At 33.6% G+C, this 16,416-nt stretch overlaps 1 protein-coding gene across 1 annotated transcript in view; it reads left to right on the top strand.

The window, feature by feature from the left end:
• LOC149425490 (neuronal acetylcholine receptor subunit alpha-10-like) overlaps positions 1-10,897 on the top strand; it is an 87,970-nt gene extending 77,073 nt beyond the window's left edge. The window contains 5 exon segments of the mRNA XM_089650786.1: positions 6,061-6,135; positions 6,137-6,175; positions 7,006-7,027; positions 8,527-8,641; positions 10,662-10,897. Of these exon segments, the coding sequence (XP_089506912.1) occupies positions 6,061-6,135; positions 6,137-6,175; positions 7,006-7,027; positions 8,527-8,641; positions 10,662-10,897 (487 nt within the window).
• The last annotated feature ends 5,519 nt before the right edge of the window (positions 10,898-16,416 follow it).

A 16,416-nucleotide genomic window follows, 5' to 3' on the forward strand; every position in this document is an offset into this window, starting at 1 on the left:
GATAATATTAATACATCTCAACAAAGCCTGCAAAATAACAAGACACAGAAAATAAAAAAGGTAACATTCGTAACTGGAGAACGAACTCAGGATCTTTATGCCTTAACGGTACTCTAATCAGTAAGATATTGAGACCTGAACATTTTCCGATCTCATATGTCAATCTAAGAATTGCCAATCCTCAACTAATTCTCATATTTTTAATGCTATCTTTGTATGATTTCAATGTTTTATCCGAATACATTTGTAATCTAGATAGCGTCTCGGATAAACTATAAATATATATATGTAACACATGACTTTTTGTTGAATTTTCTAAAAGCTTGGAGTAAATATTCAATTTAATGGAATAACGTTTGAAGGTTATACTCATCAATGTAATATTTAATCATTATTGAGTTCCATAGGTCTAAGCTTAACTCTATTGAAGAAGAAGATAATATAAATAAATCTAAACGGAACATGAAACAGAACAAGACACCGAAAAAAGTAACGTTTCTGTGTCATGTTCTGTTTCATGATGTATTAATAATAATAATAATACTTGGATGACTTGTATAGCGCCTTACATATTATCATCTTTGCTGGGTATAACATTTAAAAAGTTAAATGCGATAAGTTGAATCATTATATTTCATTTATTATATTAGCATCGTAGTTTGTATTTGTCCTGTCGCGGGCATTTTGTAATTTCGGGTGGTTATCACGCCACTGGTAAAACCTCTTTATCTGTATTGACTTTCATTTGCATTTATACCCATTTTATGCCGGTAAAAAAGCAGTATTTTTTAAGTTGTTCCTTTTAATATGTCCCATATTCCCAAAAAAAAATCCTAAAATACAATTTTAATCTAATACAATATTTGAACGAACGGAGGCCATCATTTTTATAATATTGACGGCCTCCTTGTTCGAGGAATAAGGCTCTCGACTAGCAAGTTGGAAGTCACGGGTGCAAAACCCGCGTGTGTAATTAATTTTAATTTAATTATTGAAGACAATATTAGCAGAAAAATCAGATAAAAATATGGTCACATCTAGGACTTGAACCCACCAAGACGAGGGTCCTAAGGGGGAATAATTAAATATTACAATTTGAGGTTTTACTGATTTAGTTATTATATAAAAATTTATAAAAATCATTTGATTATTTTGTGTTATTTCACAAAATTGCTCATTAAGAATAATATAAAGTATATTTGCGACACGTTCCAGGGTGGAAGATACTCTCAGAAACAATTATTATAAGCATTAATTGCTCGCTTGAAATATCCATACAATTTGAAAATATCTCCCGAGTAAAAATAAATGCAGCCGACGGGAATTGAACCCGCACCTCCTGATGTCGGCCTATTCCCAACCCGCCAAATAATTCAATATGTACAAGTACTTCAATAAACAATTACTACTTAATAAATTTTTTCACCTGTAAACAACCAAATTTATTTTTGTAGTAAAGGCTTTGTTAGTGCTGAATTTCCCACTAGATGGCGTCGAGTTATATTATATCTACATTTGTTTGTGAAATATTTTTACTTGTCAAATATTATTATTTTTTAACGATAAACTAATGTTTATAAGACAAGGTTTTTATGCATAGTATGGATATTTCAGGCGAGCAATTAATGCTTATAATAATTTGTTATCCTTTGTTAAGAAATATATTTGTACAGCGCCCTTGAGGTGATTTCTCACGAAAACGGCGCTATATAAATTAGCCAAATATTATTATTATATTATTATTATGTATAAAAATCTCGTATTATAAACATTTGTTTATCATTAAAAAATATCTATGGTGAAAGACCACCAATCAGAATTGAAACGTTGCTTGAATTGGTACTGGCTATATTTGGTGACCAAATCTGAATAGCCAGGTACTTCCCCACCTTCGTCTTCCCCATCTCCTTCCCATCCCTTCTGGCATACCTTCTGCCTCTCAACATACCCTGATTGAAGATGTCTTAGTCTCACAGGCCCCAGACGGTTGGGGGCCGTTAAATATCATAAAAAAGGTGACCGGATAAATCATCAAAATTATAATTCATCACATCTTTAAAAAAGGGTTGGGTAAGGTTTAAATTATTTTTTTCATCGTTTCTAATGACTTTATATCACTTTTTAAATGTGTGTTGAATTGTCACTGTATTGAGTTATCATGGAACCCATAAAAAATTAGCAATATTCCACAAAATACCGCCTCTAAATGTTACGAGAACACTATCAAACCACAAATTAATTTACAAAATCGTCAACAGCGCTGAGTTACTGCCATTATTATTTCCTAGAGAATATTCACCTCCACGGTTCCTCACGAAACACTACCAAACTATTCCACAGCCGACATAAGAGAACTATTAACTCCACACACAACATTAGAGAACTAACTCCCCCAAACAATCTCTTGGATCCGGAGAACATGCACAAAACGCAGCTACATTTCCCAGGCCGGTACCGATGTTTTCAGTTATCCTCCGGGCAATTTGTTGAAGTTTATTCATATTGCCGAAACACTGATATTCTAACAATGTAAACCTAACCTTACCTAACCTACCGACTCCCAACCTCATCTGTGTGTTATAGATTTTCGTTATCCTGCTTTAATGTTTAAAATACGAAGTTATAATTAGTGTAAATATTTCAAAAAATAATAATCTCTTGAATAAACAGATCTGGAATTATGTACATTTTTTTTAGTTGATATATTAGCAGTATTAAAAAAACACTGTTTGGTAAATACTAATTATTTTGTTTTATGTGTGGTTTGGAGTAAATACTTTTTGGCGCTGACAAAAAATTCTCCAAAGAAGCGAAGCTAGCAGTCCACAATGGAGTGCTGGTACTTACTCTGATGTACGGAAGTGAGACATGTAATTGAGAGAGAAAGGATGAAAGTAGACTGAATGCTTTATAAATGAGATCCCTGAAGCGTATGTGTGGAAAAACCATCTGTGATCGTGTGAGATATGTGGAGATCCGCAAAGGCAAGCGTAAGCGCATGCAAGGTAAGCGTATAGAGTAAGATTAAGAAAGGGACGCTTAGAGCGAATGAGCGAAGAAATGAGTGTAAGGAGAATATATTACGCAAATGCGAATGGTTGCAGAAGTCGGGGACGCCCGAGGAAGACATGGCACGAACAAGTTAATCAGATTCTTGAGTCAGGCTATGTCAAGAGTCAGAATAATAGAAGAGTATGTATGAATGTGAATGAGGCAAGAAGTGTGCGCAAAGACCGAGTTGTTTGGCGGTCCGTCTTCTCTGCCTACCCCTGCGGGGAAACAGCGTGATTGTTTGTTAGTTAGTTACGTTTTGAAAAATTGTGTAGGTTCCTTTCATTTTTATCAAGTTTCAAGAGATCTGTTTGTTTTAATTTGAATTTTGCATATTGGTGAATTATCAGCAGGTTGTTTCAAAGTGAGTGGCATGCCGTTATCAGTCCTTTGCTCCATGGCTCCTTGGCGCCTTGGCAAGTCGGCGCTTAGAGCGAGCTGCTCCAATTGTGCCTGCACAGGGCCGAACCTGCGTGGATGATAATTTATAATGTTTATTATAGGCATCTAGTTAAGGCGAAGCTTAATGCTAAATCACTATTTTGATTAATCTTTAAAACGAATTGGTGTATATTATGAATACCAAAAAATATGCTTTAGATAAATTGAAGGTTTTCCTATCCTTTCGCTTGAGTAGAATACAAATAAAATAATAAATTACTCAATAAAAAAATAAAAAATGTAAACTAAACAAAAAAAAATTTTTTTAATAGAAATGTATGAACGCGTAAAGGAAGCAACTTTAAAAAATACAGTATTATAGCTAAGATTATATGTGACAGTTTCACTTGGTTAACTTTTTTACTTTCTTATAAAATTATTTTCAAAATAAATAAAAACCAGTTTTGTGCTTGAAATCGAACCTTTCTAGACTCCGTTTGTCAAGCGATTTTAATGCCTATTACCTACAATATAATGAATACCAAGAATATACAAATTTTTGGCTTGTAGCTTCCTCTTAAGTTAACGCATTCGATTTTAAGTCAGGAAGAGGCGGGTTCGATCCCCTCACCTTAACGTATTATTGAAGTCTTTTATTTCCTCTTGGAATGCTATGGTTTATACGTGCCCGAAAACTTCAGCCGTAGTCGTCGACACGACTTATTCAAAATACCATACGGCAGAACATATATTCTAGCACAACATAGCATGACAAGAGGAATGGTGCTATTGAATGAAATCTCAGAAGCACTAGATATATATAATTCTTCTTTAAATAGCCTAAAGTTTTTTTTGTATAATAATTATCTTCAAGTTTCACGGTTAAGATTTTAATCAATTATTAAGATTTCTGGTCCTTATCATTTCATACACAGCTTCACAACTGTTGGAGTTGTAAGTAAAGCTCATAATCAAATTGCGTGTTCATCTCATCTTCACGATCAGTGATCGCGATCAAAGTTGTTGCGATATCGTGTATCCAGGGACGTATTTAGGATCTGTATACCCCGATGCTGAACCCGGTTTCGGGTGATACCGGTCTGGAGAGAAATCCATAACCCCCGGAAAAACAGGGTCAGCTCCCGAATTTTTAGAAAATTTTCTAACTAAAACCCCCAAAATTAACTTATGTATATTCGTTTATGTCCGCGTGTTGATAGAATGCATTTTCATCGACAACAAGTTTATCTGCCGAGGATGTCAGGAAATGGGTCCATTTCCACTTCCAAGATTTGCATTAATTCATTACCGAAAACATTACTGAAATTGAAATAGATATATTTAAAAATGAAAAGATTTAATTAAGAGGAAGCAACAAGCCAAAAATGTGTGTATTCTTGGTATAACTTATATTTTAGGGAATAGGCATTAAAATCGCTTGACAAACGGAGTCTAGAAACGTTCGATTTCAAGCACAAAACTGGTTTTTATTTATTTTGTAAAAATTTTTATAAGAAAACAAAAAAATTAATTTAGTGAAACTGTCACACATAATCTTAGCTATAATACTGTATTTTGTAAAAGTTGTTTCCTTTACGCTTTCATACATTTCTATTGAAAAAATGTTTTTTTTTGTAGTTTACATTTATATTTTTTATTGAGTAATTTATTTTTTATTTGTATTCTACTCAAGCGAAACGATAGGAAAACCTTCAAATTATCTAAAGCATTTTTGTGGTATTCTTAATGTACACCAATTCGTTATAAAGATTAATCAAAATAGTGATTTAGCATTAAGCTTCGCCTTAATTTAGGTATTCAACACGATTTATCAACATTGATATGGACAATTAAATTTTAAAAAATAGCACTATGTTGAGATTCCCTCTTCTCCTTTTTCATTTTCCTCGTCATCTTTTTGAAACTCGTGGCAAGAGACCTGGAGCTGAATTAGTTGATTTCCCAATTGTTCGTCCGAGGTCTTTCTATTGTTAGTAAATAATTGAAACAATAAATAAACTTACTTAAAAGATAATTAGTAGTTCAAGCTTGTCGAGAATAATTTCGTATAAACATACGAAGGCGGGTTGTTTCAGAGAATTCGAACAATTCTTCAAATTTCAACGTAGATTTTAAGTTCTGTGAAAGTTCTTTTCAAGTTCTGTTATTATTTCAGTTCTGTCAAACAAATGGCCTATAATGATATAATAACAAAACTTGAATAGGACATTCACAAAATTCGCAAATGAACGTCGAAATTTGATAAATTGTTCGAATTCTATGAAAGACACATCCTAAGTATTAAAGTATTGCAGTGGAGTAAGGTGTTTAATCCACATTTAAAAAATAATATAGTTTTAGGAATTGTTTTCGTACGGATTAAATTGAATTTGCATAATTCATGTAATGTAGGTTCCATATAATACTCCCATATTCTATTGAATGATGAGCTGCTGCAATTTTCTCTTCATTGGTAAGCGTGTCCAACTTGTTTAAAATCCAATATGTGGTGCTGGCACCTTTATGGCGCGGGCCCATAAACTGCAGCCTTGATAGCCTGCGCGTGAATGCGGCCCTGCGAGTCACTCCCCTCCATCCCCTAGATTGACACCTTCCCTTGTGTTGCAGAGGGGTGAGTGGGGCGGCGGTGCCGGCCAGTGTGCGCGACCTGGTGCTGAGAAAGCTGGCCAGGGTGATGTTCATCAAGGTGGAAGGAATGTCGCCGGAAAAGGGGAGGGCGCAGGTAAATATACACCTTTTCTATGTTTAGTTGAAATTGCGTGGTCAAGCAGTATTGCAAGGTTACACGACGAAATTACACAGGTGTAAATTTCTGCCAAAGAGTTCATTATTTATTTATATTTTACGCCCACACGGGCTTTTACAAGCTTGTGATATATATAATAATTTAGTGGAACAGAAATCATGAGGTAAAATTTGATAATAAAATTATACAGAACCCGTTCAGAAAAATAGTATTATGCTAACCTTAATTTTTTTTATTTATTATTATTGAGGTATGTTATTATAGCCTTCTTGTAAGTATATTCCGTGCAGTTAAACACAGTGTGCAGATCAACTATTTATGCGAAAGTATTACCGACTGTATGCAATCTAGGTATAAGCTAGTATTTAAATGACTATCCTGATATTGTTGTTTCCAATTAAAAATAATTTTCGATCGAGTAGTTCTAGTTGAAATGTTGAAGGTGATAAATCAGGGCTGTCTTTAATTCCATACACAATTTTAAAAATAAGATTCAAGTCGGAAACAAGTCTAATTTTAATTCTTTCACCAAGTTGTTGTAATTTATAGTTTCTATTTGTAGACCGAGCTTACAGTTAAAATATCGTGTCATTTTTTTAGGAATCTTTTCAGCCAACGAAAGGGTGTTTTTTACAAGTTTCACATGTTATTCTATTTCAAGTTATTGACTTTAAGCTTCTCTTACAATTATCCCCGGACAAAGGAACAAAATGTACAAAAGTTTGTCCTGTTGATTGTTAAATTTCTGTGTCCATTTACTTTGAGGGTTTAATTAAATTTTACGTATCGTTAAACTCGTTGACGAGAGAAAGCTCGGCTTATAACGATGTGGAATAATTGCGTATTAATTACACAGAATAAAATATTTAATTTGATTTATTTTCGGAAGCCACTCTAAAAAAGGGTCTGCTCTTTGAGTTTTTCGTTTCAATTTTTTTCCGCTTTTCCTGGAAGGATTTTTACCAATTTTGGAGGCGCGTGGGTACCGCCGCCCCGGGAATTATTAATTAGATAACCAACACCTCTGCCATAGGTCACCCCAAGTGGTTCGCTACATTTGGTGACTTAGCAGGGGTTCTCGGATTCGTGGGATGAGAACTGTCTAGGTCTTGGTGGCGGATTTGGAGACAGACTGGTTGAGGGAATAGTTCCACACTACAACTTTATCTAAATCTAAATCTAATTTAAATCACCACCATTAGTTTAAATGCAAACTGTGACAACTGCAAAAATCCTGTGAAAACCACTGAAAACTCATCGGAAAAAAAATAAAGATGGGTTATTTCACAGAATTTGAACAATTAATCAAATATCAAAGTTAATTTTTAAGTTCTTTAAAAGTGCTGTTCAAGTTCTGTTATTATATCATTATAGGCCAGTTGTTTCACATAGCTGAAATAATATCACGAAACTTGAATCTTAACTAGAAACTTTACAGGAAAACCTTTACTTGGAAATTAACTATGAAAATTAATGAATTGTTCAAATTTTGTGAAACAACCCGTCCTAAATAATGTTTATAATATTGTAAAATTTGATGTGCAATCGAAGACTAAACCTATCCAAAAAAAATCCTAATTATCTCACATCTATGCTTTTTGAGTTGTTTCGCTTTGGAACGAGATTTCGGTTCAATTTGTTATTCTACATAATATATTGGTTTGCAGGAACAGTTTCCAATTTTCCTCTCTTCTGAGAATTAGAAAAAAGTCACATGTATAGTATACTAATTTAATACTACTATCTGAATATCAATTAAAAAAATCATTTTTGTATCTACTAGTAGTACTGGCTTTAACTGGGTTTTAATGCAACCAATTTCGCACACAATCGAAACAATTTTGAAAGAATTTTTTTTTTTCACCACGGAGATTATTTGCATATTTAACCTGGTAAAAACCTTCGGTTTTCATGGCTTTCACCGTATTTGGTGGCCAGATCTGAATAGCCGGGTACCTTCCTCTTCTCCATCACCTTCCCCTCCTCACTCCCTTCATTCCGCAACTGATGTCGAATAGTAGAGAGCAGCTGCGACCATTGTGCGATATTCACATTTAAAAAAAACACTGCTAAAGGAAGTGTTTTTTAGTCTTCGCACTAAGACTAAAAAATATAAATTGAAATTATATTTTATGCGTAAAAGACTCTTGCAAAATTCTCGAGAAAGATACAGATTTCTGATATATTATGACTCTAGCGCGAGAAAGTTGAAAAAAATATTTTTCGCACTCAATTACACCTTTTGGTTACGACTAATTATGTTCTAATCTACCTATGCCCACCGTTTTAACATCGCAATAACCTTTTCTGGCCTGAAATGTTTCCAGGTAAATCCCCGCACGGGTAGCCGTCTAGAGAGCGACGGAACCCGCGGGGAGGAGATCCCGCCCGTTGACAACTCCCCCAAGTTCCTGCTGAGACAAAGTTCCGTTAACACTGAAGGTAACGGAAAGCGAACACAGACGATTATTCGAACATTACCATTTGATATAAAATTACTAGCAAAAATTAATTTCCTTACCCTCTATCTCCGGGGCTACCCTAATCTATTAGTTTGAAAGGCAGATATGTATATAAGAATGTTAGAGGGAGCGCGCTGATATTTAAAAAAAACTTTTCAAAGTGTTCTACTCGCAGTACTTAAGGCGATGCACTACGCGGTGTAATATTTTAAATTGAGCCGCTATCAATAACAACCCTTACGTAGATGGCGATAAGGTTTAAATTCCCGCTTAACACCATCCGCCTGTTTTGATTTATGCATGAAAAAAACATGGCCAAAAAGTACCTTTTATTTTATTTTGTAGATGTTCAAGCATAAATATTTCATTTTTTTCCTATCATTTTATAGATAACTTAATTTGCCACATTATACAATAAAATAATAACCGAAAATAGGTTCGTAAGTAGGAGATTTTGAACTTTAAAGCAGTTTTCATAGGCCTTATACATTATTTTTTTCTGGGCTTATAAAAAAACTTATCAAAAAAATTCTCGATTATTTCAAAGGCCGAGATGTATTCTACTCGCAGTATTTAATTAAAGCATTTGAAACATTTCTAGGCTACCAAATTTTCAAACCAAAACACATGATTTTGCATTACTACGTATGGCATCGCCTTAATCGAAGCATCTAAAACATTTCTAAACGATCAAATTTTCAAGCCCAAAAACACATGATTTTGAATTAATACGTTGTGCTTCCCCCTAAGACTCCGTAATAAGCGCTCAAAGATGGTTTGAAAGGGAGATATGTAAATAAGAATGTCAGAGGAAGCGCCCTATTATTTAAAAAAACGATAATAATTAAGCTAAAATGATGAAAATATTTTATGAAACACGACTCGTTGGAAATAGAGAAAAAAGCTCTCGACAAAAGCTTTAGTTACATTTAAAGATATATTCTGATTTTTTTCATTCCTGTAACATATACGGTCCTCGGGCACTGCTACTCTCGTGATCGTATTTCGAGTTCCCAATAGCACTTCTATGATTATCCTAAAATTATTCACGGGTCTGCACTATTAATAAAATGGATATTTCTAATTAGATTTTGGACGATAATAATATATAGTGGGTAGTACAAAATAGAGAATTTAAGAAATAGAGAATATTGTGTTGCAGGCCCATAACTGACCAAATTTCCATTTTTACGAATTTATCCTTTTGAAACCTCGGGCTCACATTTGTGACAGCCACATATGAGACACGCCGTCAAAATCTCCCATAAGATCAGAGATGTGCTTTATTTCAAATAAATCCATTTCAAATGGGTATTTTCCATTTTGCATTTTAAATGCTTTTCTAAAAACCATTTTGCACTTTGCATTTTAAATGCTTTTCTCAATGCATTTTCGATTTTGAATGCTTTTTTGCAACATTCTTCCTACTATCTCCACTCATCTTTACTTCATAAGCCCCAAATATCAGTCGGTCCTCAACCTCGCTATGAGAGATAATTTACATTTGTCAAGTTGCTCCCTGGTAGGAGCCCTGGCAATTGAGTGATACCATTACAAAAAATACTGATTCAAATACTGAACATGGGGCCATGACGCTGTAATATTAAATGTTAGATAGCAGTTTCTATGTTTTTACGTTGGCAACATAAGTCCCGCGCAAATTTTTTGTGGTTTCATAATCTGTAGTCGTGGTGTTTTTGGATTTACCATCATGTAATATGTTTGTTCTACATTGATGTCCATAATTAAATAACAAAATTGTTTAAAAATTCAATAATTATTTTAATTGTTTGACCTGAGAAACCATTTTGCATTTTGAATGCATTTTGAAAACAGGTATTTTGCATTTGAAATGGTTTTTTAAAAACCATTTTGCATTTTGCATTTTCAAATGGAAAAGTTTTGATCCATTTCCATTTTGCATTTCAATCTCTGCATAAGATACTGCCCATTCTGTATCTGTATGTAAGGTGAATTCAGATGATTTTTTCATATTCCAGAATGCAGCGACCGCCAGTGGTGCATGCACAGCGTGCAGCGCCTCGCCGATGCAGCCGAGCGTGCAGAGCGCCGCCGCGCGCTGTCAGAGCGCCGGCAGCGCGCGGCACTGGAGTGGCGACAGGTAGCACTCGTGCTCGACCGCGCGCTGCTGGCCGCCTTCCTTCTGGCAACCGCGCTGACCACCACCGCCATACTGTGCGGGTCTCAGCCGCCGCCAGAACCCAAAAGGGGATAAATTTCATCACATCATTAATTCATTCATATTCATTAATTGGGTATTTTCACAAACTATCAATAGCGTTCAAAATGTGCTGAAGATTTAACCCTTAACGTGCCGACAAATCCACCGTGGATTTCTGACATATGTACCCGTAGTGTGCTGATGAATCCACAGTGGATTCGCTAGTAATTCACCGCACTTTCCCCGGTTTTATTGTATTTTGTAAGGCTGGGTTTACACTTGTAAGTAAAATTTACGACTTTCGTAAATTTTTGATAAGTTACTCACAGGAGCGATTACATATGCATCCAACTTATCGTAAATAATGCTCACGGAAGTTGTTTGGAAGTTTAACTTACGAACTTCTAACAGAGACCGCTACACCAGTAATTCTATTTTTGGTAAGATGGCTTCCTGACAACAACGCGTTGCCGCCGAATTTGACAGCTGTCAGTTAGTAATATTTGATAACAGTTATTTGTTTATTTACGGTTTAATAATGGATCCCCATATAATACCCATTTCCGCACACAACGGATTGCCGCTGCGATAATATGCACAATTTTGTCAAACAAAAACGTAAGGGCCCGCAGAGTGTTGGATTAGGAGTTGGCTTCAAAGAAAAAGTACTGATGGGGATTTCGTTCGTTTAACGGCAGAATTAAGAATTGAGGATCAACAAAAATTCTTTAATTTTATCCAAATTATAGTAACTGACTTCTAATACATGTTGGAAATGGTTGGACCGCTAATTAAAAAGAATGATACTCGTTTTCGGAATGCTATTTCACCAGCTGAAAAATTAATGAGATTCCTGAGGCGTATGTGTGAACACCATGTACGATCGTGTGAGAAATGCGTAGATCCGCAAAGAGTACAAGGCTGATGTAAGCGTAATGAGTAAGATCAAGAAAGGGACGCTTAGATGGTTTGGGCATGTAGAGCGAATGAGCAAAGAAAGGAGTGTAAGGAGAATATACGATGCAAATGTGAATGGTAGCAGAAGTCGGGGACGCCCGAGGAAGACATGGCACGACCAAGTGAATCAGATTCTTGAGTCGGGCCATGTCAAGAGTCAGAATAATAGAAGAGTATGTATTAGACGATGTATGAATGTGAATGAGGCAAGAAGTGTTTGCCAAGACCGAGTTGTTTGGCGGTCCGTCCTCTCTGCCTACCCCTGCAAGAAACGGCGTGATGGTTAGTTAGTTAGAAAAAATAATGGTGACTCTTCGATTTTTGGCGTCAGGTAATGTTTCCTATGTATTCTTTTATTGCATTTTTGTATGCATTCATTGGAGATGTTAATTTGTTGTGAAGTTTGATAGCTGATCCATCAGTTTGTAAAGTCGAATACTAGAATCATTATCACACATTTACACAGGCATTTGTTAAACATGACATTGTGTTAATGATAAATAATGTTATGTAAGTCTACATAGATTATTGCAGTATATTATTTCATAAAGCTGTTCATGGCGACAAATAAACAATTCCCGAGGAGCAACGGCAGAAAGACTTGTCAGTGTTGCAGATTTCTGTTTTACCATCCCGACAGTGACGTCAAAACTTACGGTAAGCGTCTCAACTTATCAATCTGTTTTGATAAGCTGTGAGAGAGCCATAAATTCCCGCGTGAGCGATTAGACCTGTCAAAAACTTACGTAAAAAAAACTTCCGTAACTTGGTATAAATTACGGTAAGTGACTTATGGTGTCGTTTACATTGGTAAATTTGTCGTAAGTCTCTTACGTGAGCAACTTACAGGAAATAACCTTCAAGTGTAAAGGCAGCCTTACACCATGGCAAGAAAGTAATATCATAATATTATTCTAGACTCTCTTTTCGTAAATTGCAAATATATACATTTTATATAATATTTCCAATTTTCAGAGCCATAGCACTTGGAAAGTCGCAAATAGTTATTTTTTTTACTGTGAAGATTTATATCACTTTATGGAAAATATTATGAAACCCGAGAATGTATTCGATTTTTTTTTCACAACATTAGAGAGAAAAAACAAATATATACTATCCTGGTTGAAATACATAAGATAGATAAATATAAACATTTTTTTTTACTAATACATATTTAAAAAAGTTAACTGTTAAGACGGAGCAATTAACAAAAAGAAGTTAATTAATAAGAAAATAGTGTAATAAATAGGTGGCGATTGAGAACTTACTTCTGGCACACTAATGTCTGCTTTACACGATGCTTTTTCAAAAATAAAAATCTCGCACTCGCAGAATCAACTCTACGATATGAAATAACCACTTGGGGTCATTCTTGTAAAACTAATTTAAATTACTATATATATATATGGGAGAAAATATTAATTAAGCATATATCTGACTCCAAATATAAAAATAGATTGGAACATGAATACAACACTAGGTTCACAAAGAATGATGGCATGTTAGTTACAAAAGAATGCAATGAATATGGACAGCGAACCCTACAATACAACGTGGCCAAAATGTGACCACAGCATAACAAATTATAATTTCCCAAATACATTCAGATATATGCTGAAAACATGGATCAAAAGTAGAAATACTTTTTTTTAATAACACATGATACAATATAATAAAATAATACATAACAATCTTAATTAAATAATTACAATTCCCGGTTAGTGGAGAATTATTCTCTATTATTATTATTACTTTATACTTGTCATCACTATCAATTAATAGTTGTTATTTATTAGCATGTAGATTTAGTGTTATTTTTTTATTATGTGTGCCAATAGTAATTATCTGAATATCTTATAAGTAGTTACAATATTATGTATGTTTATAATTAGTAATAATATAATGTAAACATATTTACATTGTAATTGAACATGTACATTGTACATCCTGTTGATAAGCTGCTTAATTGTAGTCAAACAGGATAATAACAATAAACAAAATTAAGGTATGTTAAAATAAGAATCGATATTCTTTATTCTATGAATTAGTACCTACATAAAGTTCTCGTGTATGATTTCCTCAAAAAAATGTCAAAGCATCAAACATACACGCGAAGTTCACAATACCTAACGGTAATACACATTTACTATCAGTAATATATACGTATTGTAGTATTTTTTATTAATATTTTAAATATAAAACTGAATAAACATGCAACATTTTCACGTAATGTAATGAGAGATGTCAAATAATGTCCGCCATCTTTAACTGTGCGAAAATTGGTACCAAAATAGAAAACGTCCTTTGTTTCATCTCGATACCTTAGGAATAGAAAAACTGGATGAAAAAGAATGGTGTAAAGCAGACATAAGCACTAAGCAGTACAAGGTCACGGGAGGTTGGCATTCAAAGTGTTAAAGTTTATTTATCTGATTCTGATCGTTGTACTAAAAATGTATAAGTTTATTATTTTCGTTAGCCGGTGTGACGTCAACAACACCATTTTTACGAAAAAAAACGAGAATGTCATTATGGCGGCAAATTAAAAATAGCACATCGTTATAATAAACTTATCTATCGACGTAAAAATGCCTTCATTATTACAACTTTTTCGAGAATAAAAAAAACAAAATGAAAATACCCTATTAATTTATATATACGTAGTTTAACTACCAATGAACAGAGAACCCCAAAAAGTGTGATATGTAGCGATTTGAAAGAAAATTTGTCGTAAATATAGACATATTGACCTTACCTCAAGCACACAGGTACGTACATAACACAATTCTATTGGTTTATCTCTTCATTGGTAGGTACCTATTAAAAAAGAAGGTCAAGTGAAAAAGGGTCATCATTTTTGTCAAAACTTTGAAAGTGAAATAAAAAGAAAATAAATATTCATACAAATTCAAAAAAATATCATATTTCTAGGGGTTGATTTTTTTACCACGACAAGAATTCTTAAAATAAACAAAAATGGAAAAATGTGTGACCAAACGTCACAATTGAGTATGTGACTAGAATTTTATAACTGCACCCAAAACGCGAGAATGGTTTCCCTTGAATAGCGTCAGCAGAAGAGTCCGCAACACAAAGTATAATAATGTGTGAAGTACAATAATGACAAAAATTACATTTAAATCTAGAAACAAATAAACCTAAAACTGAATAACCCTGATATATCCTGAAAAGTGGGGGCAGTCAGAAGTCATAGAACAAAACCAGAGATATACATTGGATCCCCCTTTTAACTATGCATATATTTATATCTACTATCAAAGGAGGTATAATCATAAACTTCTCAACAATGTTTAAATAATAGGCAATGTCTATACTAAACTAATCTGACAACGCCAACTCAGATTAGGACGCTGAACAAAATAGTTTTCTTTGTTTGTTTTGAGAAAACTATTGGATTTTCCCCTTTTCACCTTTACCCTTTAAAACTATGTAGGTGATTGTAGTATGAAATATTTCCTCTGACTGAAAACATCTGACTAAAACTGCAATGAGAACTATTGCCAAGCGATCGCGAAGGTTTAGCGAAATTATTATTTGAAAGTCGCCATTTTGATTGGTGGACGCTTTAATGAACTGTGCAATTACAATACTTAATTCAATATCCTTTGCTAAACATCACTTGCCGTTTTTTTTGAGACAATATATTTTTTTCAATTTTTAATTTTGTATGAAAAAATTCTGCTTTCTGATTTTTTTTTGCCGAATGCATTCTCCTTACAAAAAGTTGGAATTTCTAAAACTCTTTTCAGTCATTTCCTTCTGCTTGACAACATGCAATGATCATTAATGGACTCATTTTGTAATAAATTATAATTTCGTACAGGCAGTAATTTTTTTGAAATATTTATGGTTTGCATTTTTTTACTATATCCTCATTGTAAATTTGAATCATATTGGTATGTCATATTGTATAATCGGTCATGTAATAAATATAATCATATTACACTGTGTGATTGTTTCGTAAACTTTTTTTATGTATTTGTTTTATTTTTGTAATTTTTTTTTTATATAAATGATTTATACTTTGCATTTAAATTTACTTACTTGTACCGTAAATAATAAATAATCAATATTTGAGAACATAATATTACAAAATTTATTTCCATGTACATCGAGGGAAATGGTTTAAAATACAACTTTAACTTGTCCAAATAAATAAAAAAAACATTTTAGCTTCTTCTAAATTAAGATAATTAGTAGGTAAATGTTTAATATTAAAATGTAAGTATACGGTAAAGAATATGTAAACTTTTTGAATAAAATTGTTTAAAAAATACCGTGAATTTTTAATTGTTTTCAACAGAAAAAAGTCCGTCAGTTATTTATCAAGAGAATAAGAATATCGTCAACTATGTATATGTGTTAGCAATATATGAATATTATAATATCGTTTTGACAAATAAAATCCCGTCGAAGGCTATTTTTTCGATAAGGAATACCATCTTTAGTTACTATCCTTTTTTATCGAGTAAGGCGTATGAACCCTGCTTCGGTTTTAATTTTGAATTAATCTGGCAGTACCGTGTTGGTAAAAAAGGTTTCCGCTTTCTAGCAACACCGGGAGCTTTTGTCAATTCTGTTGCGTATTTCAGGGG

Source organism: Hesperophylax consimilis, chromosome 3 (assembly GCF_061612785.1).
Source record: "Hesperophylax consimilis isolate HC1 chromosome 3, BYU_Hcon_1.0, whole genome shotgun sequence".
In the NCBI taxonomy this organism is placed as follows: Eukaryota; Metazoa; Arthropoda; class Insecta; order Trichoptera; family Limnephilidae; genus Hesperophylax; species Hesperophylax consimilis.